Source organism: Barbatula barbatula (genome assembly GCF_947034865.1).
Source record: "Barbatula barbatula genome assembly, chromosome: 24".
Classification (NCBI taxonomy): domain Eukaryota; kingdom Metazoa; phylum Chordata; class Actinopteri; order Cypriniformes; family Nemacheilidae; genus Barbatula; species Barbatula barbatula.
The window spans coordinates 4,478,954-4,497,062 of record NC_136787.1 but is presented as its reverse complement, the minus strand read 5'-3'; the positions used below and the strand labels follow the sequence as shown (position 1 = coordinate 4,497,062).

The window sequence follows — 18,109 nt, the reverse complement described above, 5'->3', positions numbered from 1 at the left end:
GACACGAGTGCTGGGTAATACAATTTTCTAAAATAATGTTTCGGACCAAAGCACACGATCATCTATTAACACCTTTATTGATGCTTTTTTTTTTTGACAAAACATTTTACAGCTGTTTTATTAATGTCATCTTAAGTTTCAGTCCCTAAATATCAGATTATGAATCATGCAAACGAAAAATGCTAATAATGAAAGATACATAAATATGCTTAAATTAGCAAAATTGTGTTATTGAGATTACAAAATAATCAACTAAAGAAACAAGACTTGTGAAGCTGCTGATCTATAGATATTATGTATCACACACAGATACCTATTGTTCCTAGAACGAACAAAATATGTGAAAATATTCAGGGTATGTTTTAAAGAGATAGTTGATCCGAAAATTCTGTCAGACTTTTTCGTAGAACACTAATGGAGCCGCAAACCTTTCAAATGGACGATAAAAGAAGGTTAAATGTTTTTAAAATAGTTTTTAATAAAAAGTAGCTGATGCAACGGAATTACGGTTTCAAAGTAAAAACATACCGTAAACAAAGGTTACTGCACATGAGCGCGTTCGCAGGGCTGCGGTTAACTTCCGGTACACATTTGCAAACAAAAGAGCGCCTGTAGATTATTTCTAAAAAGAAGCAAAAGAAACTGAGAAGAAGCTTTACTTGGCTAAACGTGTCTCTCCAATATTTTGAATTAACTGCAATACCAAGCTCTACTGCTAGATGTACAAAACGGCTTGTTCAAATGCGACTAAACTACCGGACACGTTCAACAAATTGTTTGATTAATAAAATGAACATACAACAGAATTCAACAAGTCGTTTTTTTAATACAATAATTATTCAATAAAAAATGATACAAATTAATGTTAACATTAAAATAAAAAAAAAATATTATTAGACACTAGCCAAACACAGACCCAAAGTTAACTGCAGTCCCGGTGCTGCATCCGATGAGACGGCCTATTAAACAATTTAATAAAATTTCCACAAAATTGCTGAATTAAATTGCCTGCCTTTTTCTACACGGTACTATTAACTCGAAATAAAGATTTGAAAACAAAAACGACCTAATAACGAAAATAGTTGTTGTATATTTTATGACTAGTCAGACCTTATGTGTTGTGAGCAGGAAAGAAAGTCATAGAAAGACGTACAGTAAGTTAATAATGACAGAATTGTCATTTTGGGTTAACTATCTCTTTAAATCTTGAATATCAAATACCATGGCTTCACAGCTAATGTTAACAGGCACGACATCATGATCTGACATTTTGTTATGTAAACTCAGAATTGTCATTGCCAGCTACATTCATATAAAGTAACAGAGGACTAAAACGTTATCTACACAGACAAACACAAAGAAACCTCAGTCAGATGTTCAGATCATTTTCTCTTGTGTACAAGTTGAATTTTTATGTGTTTAGATATATTTTTCCTCTTCATCCCTGATACCTCAAAATAAAGTGCCACACCCCATCACCGGTTCGAGTGAACAGAAGAATGGGTGAAAGGATTGCGCTTCCATCTGCTGCCCCTCGATCCCGTATAGACCTGCAGAGACACACATATTATTTTCAGCTTGAATATCATAATGCAGTCCCGCCTCTTAAGTTGATCTACCTATCTAATTCATTTGACTTCTGTTTTATTATAATAGCATCTGTGCTTTTATTATGTTTTAGTCGCACTTTGTCAGACCGTTGGGATCAGGAATGTTCCTCGGCACTGCCGCTGAAGGAGCGACTTCGGATGTGGTTCCTCAGCTGCTCGATGAGCTCCGGGTTCTGCTGTTGAATCTGCTGAGCGAACTGCTGCCCACTGACAGAGATCAACATCTTAATAGTCAGTTTTACATTAGTCCTAAAGAAAGATTTTGTCTTTTGCAATAGTAATACGTAAAGAATTAAATCTGAAGATATAGTGCTTACGCTTCAATGAGACTGGATATGTCAGTTAATCCGCCAACTCCGGCTGCCGGCCCCCCCCTGGCATTAGACATCATTCCTTGCATGCTGTTTAGTACAGAACACAACTGAGATATTAATGTCAATAGCAAACATTTTATAACACACAGATTTTGACAATATTGTGTCAAACTAGAATAGGAATAAATTGTATTATAAATCGGCCTTGATCATTGGCTGTTTTTAAACTATTGCCGAAAGTTGCTTTCATCGATAGATACCGATTAATGGCCGATATATCGGTGCAATTCATTTTGTTTTAATGTATGTACATTGCTTTGTTTCATATCATGATGTAATGCTTTCCTAATTTACACCAGTATTAGTGTTCTAACACTTTTCAATGTCGATAAAAAGTTTCATACATTTTTATGTTAATAAAATGTGTTCTTTAATTTACCAAACTTTAATTTACCAAAACAAACATATGGACAAAAATATACGGTCGTTTTTCTTCTAAAACCTTGTATGTCCAAATTGTTTTTCAGGAAATGGAAAAAAAACTCTGATTGATTGAAATGATTACATATCGAGTTTTCAAAGTTGACAAGCACTTTTTAGTACTTTTCATGGGTTCGATATTCGCAAACCCCAGTGACAAACATTAAGTGTGACTAAAAATAATGACTTATGGCAAAATCACGAAATAGGGAGATACAAGGTATCAGAAATATAAAATATATAAAACACACATAAAAACTTACAGTTGTTGCACCTGTTGGTTTTGCATCACGCTCGCTGCCTATAGTGCAGTAAGAAAACATCCGATTCATTCAGTGTAAATAACAATAAATATTTATATATATTAGGGCTGTCAAACGATTAATCGCAATTAATTGCATCCAGAATTAAAGTTTGTGTTTACATAATATATGTCTATGTACTGTGCATAATAATTTTGTATTTATAAATACAAACACTTACACATGAATTCAAATTAAGGAAATACGTGTATTTGTTTATATTTTCCAATAATTGAAATGACATATAAATGTATATACATTTTTAGATTTTCTTCAATATACTGTATGCGTGTATGTGTTAATAAATACAAAATGATTATGCACAGTACACAGAAACTGTATATATTATGTAAACACAAACTTTTCTCTGGATGCGATTAATCGTTTGACAGCTCTAATATACAGTGGGGCAAAAAAGTATTTAGTCAGCCACCAATTGTGCAAATTCTCCCACTTAAAAAGATAAGAGAGGCCTGTAATTTTCATCACTTAAACTATGAGAGACAGAATGAGAAAAAAAATCCAGAAAATCACATTGTCTGATTTTTAAAGAATTTATTTGCAAATTATGGTGGAAAATAAGTATTGTTGACATTTTTGCTGATTTATTAAAAAAGAAAAACTGAAATATCACATGGTCCTAAGTATTCAGACTCTTTGCTGTGACACTCTCATATATTTAACTCAGGTGCTGTCCTTTTCTTCTGATCATCCTTGAGATGGTTCTACACCTTCATTTGAGTCCATGAGGTCAAAGGAACTGCCCGAAGAGCTCAGAGACAGAATTGTGGCAAGGCACAGATCTGGCCAAGGTTACAAAAACATTTCTGCTGCACTTAAGGTTCCTAAAAGCACAGTGGCCTCTATAATCCTTAAATGGAAGATGTTTGGGACAAACTGAGCTATCGGGGGAGAAAAGCCTTGGTGAGAGAGGTAAAGAAGAACCCAAAGATCACTGTGGCTGAGCTCCAGAGATGCAGTCGGGAGATGGGAGTAAGTTGTAGAAAGTCAACCATCACTGCAGCCCTCCACCAGTCGGGGCTTTATTGCAGATTGCCCCGACGGAAGCCTCTTCTAAGTGCAAGACACATAAAAGTCCGCATGGAGTTTGCTAAGAAACACCCGAAGGACTACCAAGATGGTGAGAAATAAGATTCTCTGGTCTGATGAGACCAAGATAGAACTTTTTGGCCTTAATTCTAAGCGGTTTGTGTGGAGAACCAGGCACTGCTCATCACCTGTCCAATACAGTCCCAACAGTGAAGCATGGTGGTGGCAGCATCATGCTCTGGGACTGTTTTTCAGCTGCAGGGACAGGATGACTGGTTGCAGTCGAGGGAAAGATGAACGCGGCCAAGTACAGGGATATCCTGGACGAAAACCTTCTCCAGAGTGCTCAAGACCTCAGACTGGGCTTAAGGTTCACCTTCCAACAAGACAATGACCCTAAGCACACAGCTAAAATAACGAATGGCTTCACAACAACTCCTTGACTGTTCTTGAATGGCCCAGCCAGAGCGCTGACTTAAACCCAATTGAGCATCTCTGGAGAGACCTGAAAATGGCTGTCCACCAACGTTTACCATCCAACCTGACAGAACTGGAGAGGATCTTCAAGGAGGAATGGCAGAGGATCCCCAAATCCAGGTGTGAAAAACTTGTTGCATCTTTCCCAAATAGACTCATGGCTGTATTAGATCAAAAGGGTCTGAATACTTAGGACCATGTGATATTTCAGTTTTTCTTTTTTAATAAATCCTTAAAAATGTCAATTCTGTGTCTGTCAATATGGGGTGCTGTGTGTACATTGAGAAAAAAATGAACTTGAATGATTTTAGCAAATGGCTGCAATATAAAATTTAAGGAGGTCTGAATACTTTCCGTACCCACTGTATCTCTAAACAATATATTATATCTAAAGGCATTTTGAGAACACCATAACAGAGCAATGTGAAACCATCCACTTGAACTTACCATGCTAATGAACGCGGGGTTATTGATGAGACTGGCCATGTCAAACCCCAGTCCGGTGGCCGTCTGTCAACACATGTCAAAAATTTATGTTATTGCCTTTGGTGGTTGCACATATGGGAAAGTTCAATATACAGCCGTGGAATAAATTAGGAGACCGTTCCAACTTTTCATTTTAAAATGAGCATTTCTAGATGAATTGTGTACAGTCCAGTGTCTGTTGAATTTCAACAAAATCTAGATCCTCAGGAGTGACATAGTCATCCAACAGCGATGTAAGAGTGATTCTGGGTTATCACAAGAAAATATAGTTTGAACTTTTCCTAAATACATTTAGAAATGTTACTGTTGCTTTGAAAGTGAATATGAACTTGTTTTCTTTGCATATTTGAGGTGGGAAAAATACAGAGCATTTTTTCTGTTATTACCAGTTTCTCCAGTTTTCATTTTCTGCAAATAGGAACAATATTTTTATTTAAAATTTGGAAAAATATATTATTGGTAAAACTAAAACTATTGTTTTACCTAAACGCATACCTATAAATATTACATTTTAAGATAAAAAAAGTCTCTGAAAATAATCACTTCATTTTGTAAGCTACTGTATGTTTAAAAAGATGAGACACTTAAATAAAAGCTTTTGGGGCAGCCTGTTACCACAAACACAGTGTGCTTAAAGTAAAACACAATAAGACTTTACAGCCCCAATATTTGGACAGTTACAATTTTTAATTTTTAAAGTAATTACAGAAAAAACAGAGTTTTGCTAAGAAATTGCAAAATACCATGTTTTTAGTATTAGTTTTTTACAAATTACTTAGTTTATACGAATCCTTTTACAATGACCATGATCTTAATCTCGTAGAATGCACCTACATTTGCTGAAAGCAGGAGAAACAGGTCTGTATTTTTTAGACCTCAAATACCGCAAAGAAAGCAAGTTCATATTCACTTTTAAGCACATTCATAGTTGTACTTATGTATATTTTGTTTTATTACAGTTGTGTCTTGTCATGCGGTCAGTCTTTCACATTGCAGTTGGATGTCAATAAAGCAGACAGTGGACTGAAATGACCACAATACATCTAGAAACATTGGTGAATGGTCTCTTATTTGGCGTATGCTGTATATTGTAATCTACATTCATTCTTGTATAAACATCGATTTCATATTTAAAGTAAACAATCTAAATGTGACGAATTCTGATATCATCACTTGTACTCACAGGGCTGGAAGCTTCTTTTTGTTTCTGCTCCGCAATCTTCAGGTTTGACTTGTAAGTGTCATTATCAGGATCCAACAGCAGAGCTTTTTTAAAATACGCTACCGCCTCTGGATACTTGCTCATAGACGTAAGTGCAAGTCTGGAATCATAAAAACACGAATAAGGAATATAGACGACATATTGTAACTATCTTTCAAGAAAACAAATGTATTTCGCGTGTGGAATCTGAAATGTTATATGATGTAATATGTAAGGGTCTTATATTTATCCAGCCTGTTAACAAAATAGACCCCTACAAGATGATCAGGACCCCGAAGCAAAGCCCCCCTCAAACCTGCCTGTAATTCACATCTTGTCAGGAAACACATTTACTTTATAACAAATCTTGTATCATCAATCAAGTTGAGTAAATGATGTACCGTATACAGCTATGCTATAATAACATCAGCTTACCCCATTCTGCCATAAGCTTTACTGTACTTGGGGTCGATCGCAATTGCTCGCTCGCAATCGCCTGTCGCCACTGTGTAGTTTCCAAGTTTACTGTGAGCGGCAGCCCTGCGAGAACAATCCCAGCAGTCAACACCAAACAACAAAACAGCTGTCCGCGTGACACAGCGTGAAATCGCAGCATCTACCTGTTGCAGTAATACACAGCGTTTCTTTGGTCCAACTCGATGGCTTTTGTGTAACAATCCACAGCACTGCCATAATTCTCCTCTTTCATGTGATTGTTCCCTAATGAAGAGTAAAAACATTTCATCATTATTATGAATTATTTATCCGGTCTGATGTGCGTTTTCACAGCGGAATAATGTGTTGACAGGTGACATTCAGTTACGCATATTGCATCCTGTGATATGATGCCACTGTTCTGAGCGAAATCCATTCGTCGGCGACTCTAAATATAATAGGAAAGTTTGACGTGCCCTCGTTTTTAAGCTGCTCAGCTGTCTCGATGTCCTCCGGAGATGGAAACGTCTCGGGTAACGCAACAATGTCATTCTGTAAATAACAATCAGAGAAGAACCTTTAGGGAAAATGTACAGTGTTATTTTGCCTTTTGCGTACTGTAGGGGTCAAAAACGTGAGTGTAACTATAAAGCCGTATTACTTTGAGAAGAGAATTGTGGAATATCTCTCTCAGTGGCTGTGGGGCGGCGAGATGACAGTCGCTGGAGCTGATCTTGAAGGTGGTCTCCATACATTGTATTGCAACTGTAAACACGACATTTTTCATTGGATTTGAATGTGAGCAAGGCAAAATCGTATCCAGGTTCAAATGTTGGCATTGTGACTCTGACACTACAAAGGGAATATAAACACTTTTGGTATTAGGCCGAGCAAACGTGACTATGCTGTTATATTATAATTATATCGTGCGTTATATACGGTAGACACAAATATGTACATTATATCATCAGACTGATCATCTTATCTCATATAATCACTAAAGATGATGTCGAAATACAAGCGAGCACAAATGCACAGTAACTGCAATCGGCCAGCAACAATAAAAGGCCGGCGACTTTCAATGTTTTATACGCTGACATACCTTCCAGGCTTTCCTGTTCATCTGTGTTGAGCGAGCCACAGTGTGTCTGATCTCTAAGGAACTGTACGATAGAATACGCCAAGCGCTTTTCTACTGCCATCGTGTCAGGGAGAAAGCTGGGAACAGGTAGAAAAGAGGTTGAAAACTGTTTCTCTGAACCCTTTAGGTCCGTTACAACGCTTACACACCATTTACATACACAGTGCTGGATGTCCTTATGAAAATGCCCCATGGTTTACTATAGTTGTTATTAACGAAACATTAAATGAACTATAATTTATGCCACAAAAACACGGTTACTACACTTTAACCAAACTAAAACAACGCTTATAACATATCTTTAAATGTTTTGCTTATGAATTAACTCCTTTGCCACGATCTGCTCAAATGAAGACAGGCTTGAGCCTACTGCACAGTACTACTACATCGTTTCATGCAGCTACATGTAAACAGCATGTCTCGCATGTTCCTGGACAGCGAAACCTATGACACGTACAGTATGACGCCGTTGTGATGTGTTGCTGACAACGGAAGCGCCGTTACATATAAAGCGATCGTACGTGTAACAAACATAGCCTATAAAGTGCTTTTCCATCGCATGTTTACGCGGATGACATCGCATGCGCGTGTGCAAAGGCTGTCAACATTCGCAGTTTGAGTCACGGACGACGGGAAGAGGAATGTCTCATCTCCGCGGGTCTTCGTGACCCCCCGCATCCCACATGCGCCGCAAAACGACCTGTCAATAAAACGATAGCGTTGAGGATGCTACGCGCGCCCCCGCCCACCTACCTGGAGAAAGCGCCCGTCTGTGAGCCACGGCGTCATGAACGCTCGTGCGAGTGTGCGGGAGTCATGCGGGACACGGCGCATGCGCGCTTCCGGCGGATGCACGGCTCATGAATACATTACATGTACATTTAGTCATTTAGCAGACGCTTTTATCCAAAGCGACTTACAGATGAGGAAACATTGGAAGCAATTATAACAACATAGGCAACAAAATACACAAGTGCATCAAAACTAGTCCTTTAAAGCCTAGCAGAGTATACAAAGCTAATGTGGATATGAAGTGACTGTGTGATGTGTAAAGTTGATCCCGAAATGATGATCCTATTAGAAGAGATAAGCGAGATGATATTTGTAGCCTTGGTCTTGATTCAATAAAACAACAGTTTACAATGTTTGTAATTTTCCTCGCCACCGTTTACATATTGGACTGTTCGCCTGCTAGAATATTTTAGTTTTATTTCATTAACATTGCATATGGGAATTCATAGTGTGTCTGATATTTGACCTGTGTTTTGACTTGCATAACCTTATATGTTTTGCTTATAGTCCATGTTTTCCCGTACAGCTGCTTTGTAACAATTGAACTTGTAAAAAGCGCTATATAAATATAAAGATGACTTGACAACGATATTGCAAAAATATGGTCACACAAATAAACGATTCACAGTGATCAGTTGGAAATCGATTATATATGTGGCGATTCAAATCGGTTGAGAGGTTAAAAGATTCGCAGTTCATGTTTTCAGTTTTTTACTACATGTGGAAATACCGATATTTCTTAACTATGACTTCGTTTGTTTATATAAAAGAGACTTTTTTATTATTCTGTCTTTAAAACAGCAATTTAGCCATTCGACATCAAATGCGACAGTGTGCAACATTAGAGAAATAATAATAGGGCAGTTGTTCATTTTTCATTCAACTCAACTCAGTCTCTAAACAAATCGTGCATCGCATCGTGAGATCAGAATCGCGAATCGCATCGCACGAGTGAATCGTAACATCGTCATGACTAAAAAGTTCGCGGTTAATTTCATGTGCTGTCTGCTTACCTTCATACATTTCTGACTGCGCTGTCATATTTCATATTAATGAATCTTGTTTTGTTTATTTCTAAATATGAATTGATTATTATGAGTTTAAATTATACAATTAACTAAAAATACAATTAACGTTATGCAAGGTTCAATCTTTCAACCGATTTGTAATTCGCCAGCCAACTAGCACCGCCCACCGCCAACGTATCCCTTTCAGCCAATCATATCCGTGCGTGGAGAAAATCTACTTACCTAATTAATATTCATAACGTAAGCAGTGAGCGTATTTGGGTCGTAACGCTCGAGCGGTGTGAAACTGTACGCTGAAGGGCATCCCATTTTTGCACATTGAACGCATGTAACATGCATGCGATGTTTGTTCTCCGCATTTCTTTGGTCCGGGCTGGTAGAAGGTATTGTGATTTCGGTGCTTTTATTAACACGCGTTATTCTCTTGTTTGTCTGGGTTGCTATTATTAACCGAACTCCAGACACGATCTAGAGTTGTGTCTTACTTTACAAAGTGATCTGATTATGTTATCTTACCTGCTCCATGCAAAACTAGTTGGCATATGTGTGAGCTCGTATAAGTGTGTCAAGGGGAGATCAGTTTCGCATTCCCGTTTTAACAGGCATGTGAAAGTGCCCGTCGTTAGCGCGGAAAACATTCACAGCACGCAAGCTCACAGAGCACTCGGGTTTCGGCATTATGTGCAGGAATGAATGTAGAGGTTTTCCTGTTTTGAAGTGCCAAGAGGCTTCCTATATGTTTCCAAGCAATGCACGGTGATCAATGGCACAGCGGGCTAAACTTCTCTCTGTGTTCTTTACAGAATTATTCCATCCAGATCTAAACTAAAGATGACCCTTCAAAATGGATCAGTCATATCAGACCAGAACTGCTCCAGCAGCACAGATGTCAAGGCAAACAGCCTGCACTGGGATCTGACCCCAGAAGAGATGATACGCCGCACCGAGCTGCTGATCCGGCGGATCAAACAAGCGTACGACTCTGTGGGGACCGTGGACCTTGGAAAAGTGTGCTTCGACAACACATTGCAAGTCCTGGCAGATGCAAAATCAGATTATGCAGGTGACTGGCGACTGACGTAACATGTTGTGTTTGACAGATTGAAACATGACTTGCTATTAAACTGACTGTTGAATTTTGTGTGTTCTGTGCAAACCAATGATCTTGGCATTGCATGTGCATGTTCAGGCTTGAGTAACACAACAGACATTGACTTCTGTCCATGTATGTGTTTTTTCTTTCAGCTTCGCGTCACGTGTTAGACTTCCCTCAGTTTGTCTCCCCGTGTAAGGAGGTCAGATTGGCGAGCACTGAGGCTGATAAATGTCTGTCGGATTTCGATGTGGAAGTGAGCATGAGAGCGGATGTTTTTCAGAGGCTTCTAGCTCTGCAGGTAACATGCGTTTGCAGGTGAATCTCAAGACATTTTTAAAGGGGTCAAATGACACGACTAAAACGAATATTATCAACGTGTAAACACAATTTAGGGTTCAAACGCTGTATTTTTCACATACCGAGCGTGTGACGGAAATGTAACGCCTCTTTCCATAGTTGAAACATCTGGTTCCAAAGCAATTGTACTGACGGATACGTCCATCTTACATGTGCATACATTTGGGCGGTCTTAGTCGAATCATACCACAAACTCACGTAGATTTGTGGGGGTGTGGCTATACGAGACGTTTCAGGCTGGTCTGGGTGAGCATTCGCTTTTAGATTCAATGCATCTTTTGTTTCCGACACTTTCATTTTTGCAATTTTACGTGTCTAATACATGCATGGGCAACTTTTAACACCAAAGACACAGAAAACACATATTCATGCCATATGACCCCTTTAATATAGTATTTTAAATTTCAATAAGAAGTGGAATTGCCGTGTAGTAAAAAGGCATACATATCCGGTTTCATTGGGTGACCCATAGAATAAAACATTGGCCATGTCAGCCGAGCCTGAGACCAAAACAATTTCATAGTGCGGACTTTCACTTTCAGAAATACTTTTGTAGTGAGCAAAGCCTTCAGTTTGGCTGCTCTGTCTCTAATATCATTCATTTAACTGGACTGTCATTCTTCCAGGGTATTAACTGCCTTTCTAATTGAGTGGTAATAAAATGGTTCAGCTATTTCTTGTAAAGGCCAGTGTTGAGTCCTTAGTGACCCTGTGTAAAACTGCATTGACAGAAAAGCATGCGACTGCTCAGCTAGTACAGCGTTGGGCCGACGTAGATTTGGTCTGGTGTCAAAGGTGCAGTTAGCTGTGTCTTCAACAGGAGCCGTGGATGCATCGGGTGCATGCAATAAACCTTAACTTCAGGCATTTGGTCTGCATGCCTAAGCGCTTCCCACTTTATCTCTTTAGGAAAAACAATCCAGTGATTTATTGCCTGAGTCAAAGAGATTGCTCGGACGACTGATAAAGCTTGGGAAACGGAATGGATTGCACTTATCCAAGGAAATACAAGTAGTATGTCCTTTACTATTCGTGAGATGGACAATTTACCAATATTATTTGCACTTATTTATTGCGATTGTCTTATAAATGTTTCATTCTTTTTCTCCAGGAAATCAAGTCAATTTCCAAACAAATAAGTAAGCTTTCCATAGATTTCAACCAAAACGTGAACGAGGAAAATACTGTGCTCTCATTCTCTCTGGAGGAGCTTGGTAAGCACAACTGTGGTATAACATCAGCTGCTTTATGGAAGTCATCTTGACCTTGTATTTCTTTCTCTCTCAAGCGGGTCTAGCGGAAAGTTACGTGAACGGTCTCGAGCGAACAGAAGATGGGCTGTACGAAGTGACTTTGGCTTATCCGCACTACTTTCCCCTGATGAAAAGATGTCATGTTCCAGAAACCAGGAGAAAGATGGAGGCTGCCTTTCACAGCAGGTGCAAAAATGTAGGTCCTCCTTTACAACGTGTCGCTCAATACGGTGGCTGACACAGGGCTGAGATGTCCTCACGTTTTTCGCTTCTTTGCTGAAGGAGATAACGTATTTACGAAACGCGCCGTGTAGTGCAGTTTGTCCCTTTAGGGCTACTGTAGAAACAACATGGCGAATTCCTCGTTAGGGACCCGCGGGGTATGTAGATAGAAATAGCTCATTCTAAGGCAATAAAAACATAACACTCATTATGAAAGGTCTTTTTATTTATGTATATTATATTGCATTTCTGTCAATAGATCCTCCAAGAATTTACACGTTTGACATTGAAATGGTTCAAATGATTAATTGTACTCATGTTTTCAGGCAAACACTGCTATTCTCGAACAGCTGATCGAGTTGCGGGCAAAGCTGGCCAAACTGCTGGGCTTCACCAATCATGCCAATTATATGCTGGAAATGACAATGGCTGAAAATTCAGAGAATGTGGCACAATTTCTTGGTATGTTCACAGATCATCGTTTTTGCTTTTTCTCTTTATCATTTCTGTCGAGGATGAGCACCTACAATGTAGTGAGTTATTACACAATGTAATGGCAATACAGTGTATTCCTGATGCAAAGGTTTAGTGTACTAGATGAATGTATGTCTTTATATGGCCGAAACCACTTTAGAGCAGAATGGTCGACTTTGATTGACTGGAAATGCATAGATCAATGTTATTGGCCAGACAGTTTAGTCTTCCTTTTTCCTTCCAACTAGAGTTAAAGCAACACTTTGTAGTTTTTTAACCTTAAAATAATGTCTCTAAAATTATTTCAGTGCTAGAACCAACTAGTTTTTCCGCCCTTGCTACCTGAGGAGCCTCGTAGCGGCTACAACCACACTCTGTAGGTTTTGTGTTAGGTCGGTACACACAACCCCGCCCATAACCCGTTAATCACGATGTATCCGTAGATTCCTCTGTGCATCCAGATACCTTCGCACCTTCTATTAACTGTATGAGTTGACACAGTTGAAAAGGTTTAATTCTATAACTAAAATGATTGTTTGTTATGCACTCTAGGTGAGTTGTATAAAAAGTTGAAACCAGTAGGTGAGCAGGAGAGACTTTATTTACTATCACTCAAACAAGCTGAGTGCAAGAGGCGGGGCTTGGTTTTCGACGGACAGATCCACGCGTGGGACATGCCCTATTACATGAATCTGGTGGAACAAGTGAAGTTTGCAGTTGATAAAGACAAACTGATCGAGTACTTCCCTCTGGAGGTGGTGACCGAGGGTCTGCTGAACATATATCAGGATCTGTTGGGTCTGAAGTTCCAGCAGGTGGCAAACGCTCATGTTTGGCATAATAGCGTGAAACTCTACTCAGTGCTGGACTATGAGAATGGAGATGAAATCGGGCGGTTTTATCTGGATTTGCATCCCAGGTAAACCACCTCAGACATGTAAAGATCAGGTAACACACACAGTTTCTCTTTTAATCCCATATTAATCTTGAGTACATATACAGTATTGCATACGTCGTATCTTCGAAGAGTTTTAAGAGTGATCAAATTTTTAAAAGCGTTACAGCTGTGCGATTATTTCCGGAAAAACGCGAACTATTGGAGGTTGGTAGTGGGACGAAACTGCAGCACGAGCACACAACACATCATCGCATTATTTATTTTCATGTTTTGTACATTATGCACGTACATGCCGAATGCCAAAAAAGAACAAACACATGACTTAGTTTGACTTGGCGCGTGCAGTTCATGTCCGGCATCTTTAAGCACTGAGACCGCACGCCATCTATCAGTTTCCAACGATCTCCAAATCCAGCTTTATATCCAACGTTTATATAACATCCATCGCTGAAATTGCTGTGAACAAACAAACCGACCTCAACTTGGCGCAGTATAAAGGATGCTTTACGTTTAGGGTTTCAGCATTGAATGGTGGTGTGATATTGTCTTTATTAAGATCTGTTCTGTTTTACTCTTTAGGAAAGGTAAATATGGCCACGCAGCTTGCTTTGGCCTACAGCCAGGATGTCTTGGAAATGATGGGAAACGTAGGATACCAGTAGCCGCCATGGTGGCCAACTTTACAAAACCTACTAGTAACTGGCCATCCCTTCTGCAGCACCATGAGGTGGAGACCTTCTTCCATGAGTTTGGACATGTCATGCATGAGATCTGCTCCAGGGTACGTCGACATTCTCGAGCTATTACAATGGGGTCTGAAAGTCTAAACCTGCAATAATTTCGATTTTAAGAACGTTTTGAATGTATATTGAATAGATTCTTATGTTTTTCTGGGTCAAGCACATTCAGGGTCATATTAACTCCTTTGTGTAAAAGGTCACATCGCTGTGCTTCCATTAAGTGCACATGATGTTCTTTCGATCGTTCTCGAACCATGCTGTGATATCATGAATCATCAGGTTCATGGAGTCCATGCCAGCAATGAGTCCATGATCATTGCAGTGTCATAAAAAAAAAGCAAAAGGGGAACATACCAAATAAAAATAAGAAGACAGCCAAATTATGAAAATGTAATGTTTGAAAATGTCCAGTAAGGGTGTTAGACCCTTGGACCCACCGTAATATATGTAAAAAAGAACCGTTTATTTGTTGTCTAAAGTTGAATTAGGGACACAAACTATTATGACCGGTTTAAGTTACATAGAGTTATAAGTTATAACCTGCATGTTCCAGACCCGCTATGCAGAGTTCAGTGGGACACAGGTGGAGACCGATTTTGTGGAGGTACCATCTCAGATGTTGGAGAACTGGGTTTGGGAGAAAGAGCCACTGAGAAGGATGTCCCGCCACTACAAAGATGGCAGCCCGATTCCCGACAGCCTGCTAAATAAACTCATTGCCTCCAGAGTGGCCAACACTGGTCAGATGATCTATCTATCCATCGATGTATCTATCCATTTATGTCTTGCATTATAAATATCTGCTGTAGATGTGTATAACTCATGCACAAAATATTCAAATGCATGTTCGTTGACAGACGTTTCTCTGTATTAGGTCTGATGAACCTGCGGCAGATTGTTCTCAGTAAAGCTGACCAGTCGCTCCACACTAAGGACAGTGCTGATACTGCAGCTGAGTTTGCCAAACACAGTAAAGAGATCCTGGGGATCCCTGCCACACCAGGTCATAAACACTGCATTATCAGCCAATGAGGATCTAACAGCCTTGTGGTGTAGTCATCACGGCTAAATATACAACACACTAGACTCTGACACTAATAATATATTGACTTATGGATGAGTTTGTCTAAACTGTTGTGTAAGTTGTATTTTAATGTTTATAGGGTTTTATCAAAAGCGTTTTTGGCTTTTTTGAAATGACTCACTGGAGCCCAATTGGCATTTTAACCGTCCCAAATAGTATTCGAATTAGAATAAGTAGGTCCAAAAACTATAGCATGTTGTAATGGGTATTCTCAAAGAACCCAGATGGTCTGTAAACTTCCCAGTGGGAATTCAAAGTGTTGATTCAGACCAGCAAGAACAAGAAATCTTTGTAGTGATGTCACAACAATGAGTTCATTCACATACAACTGCTTGAGCAATGTTCCGTTTTACTTTTATTATGAAAAGGTTATCCAATCATATCAAAGTTATTACAGCCAAGGAAAAAACAAAGACAGACAACGTTTTCATTTATTCACTATTTCTAGATGTATTGTGGTCATTCCAGTCCAGTCTGTTAATAAAATCAAATCAGGATTGACATAAAGTCATCCAACAGCAACTTGAAAGACTGACAGCATGACAAGACACGTGAAATAAAAATCAAAGTGATCACATGTAAAAATTGTTTTGAACTTTTCGAAAAATAAATGTAGAAATATTACTGTTGTATTGCTTAAAAGTGAATATAAACTTGTTTTCTTGGCAGTGTTTAAGGTTTAGAAAATACGGAGCATCTTTTCTGTCATTTTGACGTGTTTCTCCAAGTTTTCACTTTTTGCAAATAAAAGTAAAACGGAAACAAGATTTTATTTGAAATTTGGGAGAGATGTTTTAAATAGTTCACAGAATGACCAGTTTACCTAAACACATACAGTACCTATAAATACTAAATAAATAGAAAATATATTTAATAATCTCTTCGTTTTTTCTGCGGCTGTATATTAGGGAGTAAATGTGGAAAAAGGTCATGAAATAACTAAATTGTGGCATGAAACATTTCTTTCTGAGTGGGAAAAATATTGTAAAATTTGTATTTTGTTGGCTAAATTAGATATAATAAATAATAAAAGAAATGTGATATTTTTTTCTATTTTCATATGTAACAAACAGGCACAAACATGACGGCTAGTTTCAGTCATTTGGCCGGAGGATATGATGGTCAGTACTATAGCTATCTTTGGAGTGAAGTATACTCGATGGATATCTTCTTCAGTCGGTTCAAGAAAGAAGGAATCATGAATCCAAAAGTACGTTTTGCTTTTTCGGTTTTTATTTATGTTTGACAAATACCTAGGCAAAAACTAAATAATTATTTTAGTTGATAGTCACCACTTGAGTTCTCTATCAGCATTACAACATTATATTTCCATTTAACGCAGAAATCAAGAATCAGTCCGTTTGGGAAACTGGATTGTGAGAAACACATTTTTGGCTCGTGATTCTGACTAGTGAACTGCCAGAAATAGATGCATCTCGCATTTATTTATAGATACTATAGGAATAGTACTAACTGTACTTTAAAAGTGTTGCGTCATACTTAGTCATAGTATTGTTTTAAGATGAGTCTGCACCTTTAGGGGAAGTTGACTTCACCATTCATGTTTAATTACAAAATGCAGAGTTCTGGTCCGTGATAATATTCGACTAATATCTGTAGTTTATTTACAAAAATATATAGTGCAGTCTCTTGTATGTTTTTTGAACGTTCAGCATTATGATCTCGTCTGAATGATTGTGTTTGTTTGTGTTTTGACCTACAGGTGGGCAAGGAATACAGGCGAGTGGTGCTGGAGGCTGGAGGTTCAATGGATGGTATGGATATGTTGAGAACGTTTCTGGGTCGTGATCCTTGCCAAGACGCATTTATTCAATGTAAAGGACTCTCTCAAAAAATGACAGAACAAAATTCCTAGTCAACAAAATTGGAAGTAAAACTTTTTTAAGTTTAAAAATTGTTTTGCCATGTATATTCTTAGTTATTTTTTTTGATTATAGAGATTGTGTTATACTGAATAAAACGTCGTGCATACATTTTATGTAGGCTGTCATGTTTGTTGTATGAAGGATTTTTTTGTGTATTTGCATACAGATTTGTAGAGATGTTAAATAGATGCTGTTATGCAAAGTATGTGTGAATGGCAGACGATTTAAAGTGACAGTAACAGTAGGCGAACACCTGGTGGAGACAAACATTAACTTTTGACAAATGATAGTCCGGCGTTACTGTAAGTCAGCGGTTGAAACGACTTTATGAGCTTCATCAAGAATAAAGTTCAGTATTATTCTTGTCAATATGAACTTCTTGTTTTGTTGACACATGTTATTATTCACGCGCTGCATTTTGTGGAATCAAGTCGTTCGTTGTTGTTGTTTTATACTTAAAACGCCTCGGAGAAATGCAGCCAACCAATCCTACAACATAAATATAAGGCGCTTCCGCTTCCTTGCCGAGAAAATGATTCATTCCATGGAAATCCAAATCGACTTTAGGTTTAAACTGCACGGCTGCTTTGAGATGAGGTTTCATCAACTGGGCCGAAATGGCATTTCCCCAGCTTAAGCAATAACGTTTTGGAGACCGAGTAACGAAGGAAGATTCGTTTTAATGAACCGACGCAAAATGATTCGTCTGGTTGAACTCTTTATAAAAGTCCCCTTACCAAGAACCGATTCAAACATAAATAAACTTATATAAATATTGAACCT

General features: G+C 38.5%; 2 protein-coding genes across 3 annotated transcripts; one reads left to right on the top strand and one right to left on the bottom strand.

The window, feature by feature from the left end:
* Positions 1-60: 60 nt before the first annotated feature.
* sgtb (small glutamine rich tetratricopeptide repeat co-chaperone beta) lies at positions 61-8,323 on the bottom strand. The gene is made up of 12 exons (XM_079449259.1): positions 8,250-8,323; positions 7,458-7,573; positions 7,017-7,120; positions 6,832-6,907; positions 6,541-6,640; positions 6,356-6,460; positions 5,903-6,041; positions 4,681-4,743; positions 2,668-2,705; positions 1,928-2,011; positions 1,688-1,817; positions 61-1,550 (listed from the first exon to the last, which is right to left on the bottom strand). The coding sequence occupies exons 2-11, from the start codon at positions 7,555-7,557 to the stop codon at positions 1,706-1,708; spliced, it is 921 nt and encodes a 306-aa protein (XP_079305385.1). The 5' UTR covers positions 7,558-7,573; positions 8,250-8,323; the 3' UTR covers positions 61-1,550; positions 1,688-1,705.
* A 1,199-nt stretch (positions 8,324-9,522) lies between these two features.
* On the top strand, positions 9,523-17,795 carry nln (neurolysin (metallopeptidase M3 family)). 2 transcript variants are annotated; one of them, XM_079448564.1, is made up of 13 exons: positions 9,523-9,699; positions 10,120-10,379; positions 10,562-10,710; positions 11,679-11,783; positions 11,881-11,983; positions 12,058-12,218; positions 12,571-12,706; positions 13,271-13,637; positions 14,196-14,397; positions 14,910-15,096; positions 15,231-15,359; positions 16,514-16,650; positions 17,164-17,795. In XM_079448564.1, the coding sequence occupies exons 1-13, from the start codon at positions 9,650-9,652 to the stop codon at positions 17,314-17,316; spliced, it is 2,139 nt and encodes a 712-aa protein (XP_079304690.1). In that variant the 5' UTR covers positions 9,523-9,649; the 3' UTR covers positions 17,317-17,795. The 2 variants fall into 2 exon arrangements, with proteins under 2 accessions (XP_079304690.1, XP_079304691.1); XM_079448565.1 differs by having other exon boundaries at positions 9,557-9,699; positions 16,514-16,561; positions 17,164-17,709.
* The last annotated feature ends 314 nt before the right edge of the window (positions 17,796-18,109 follow it).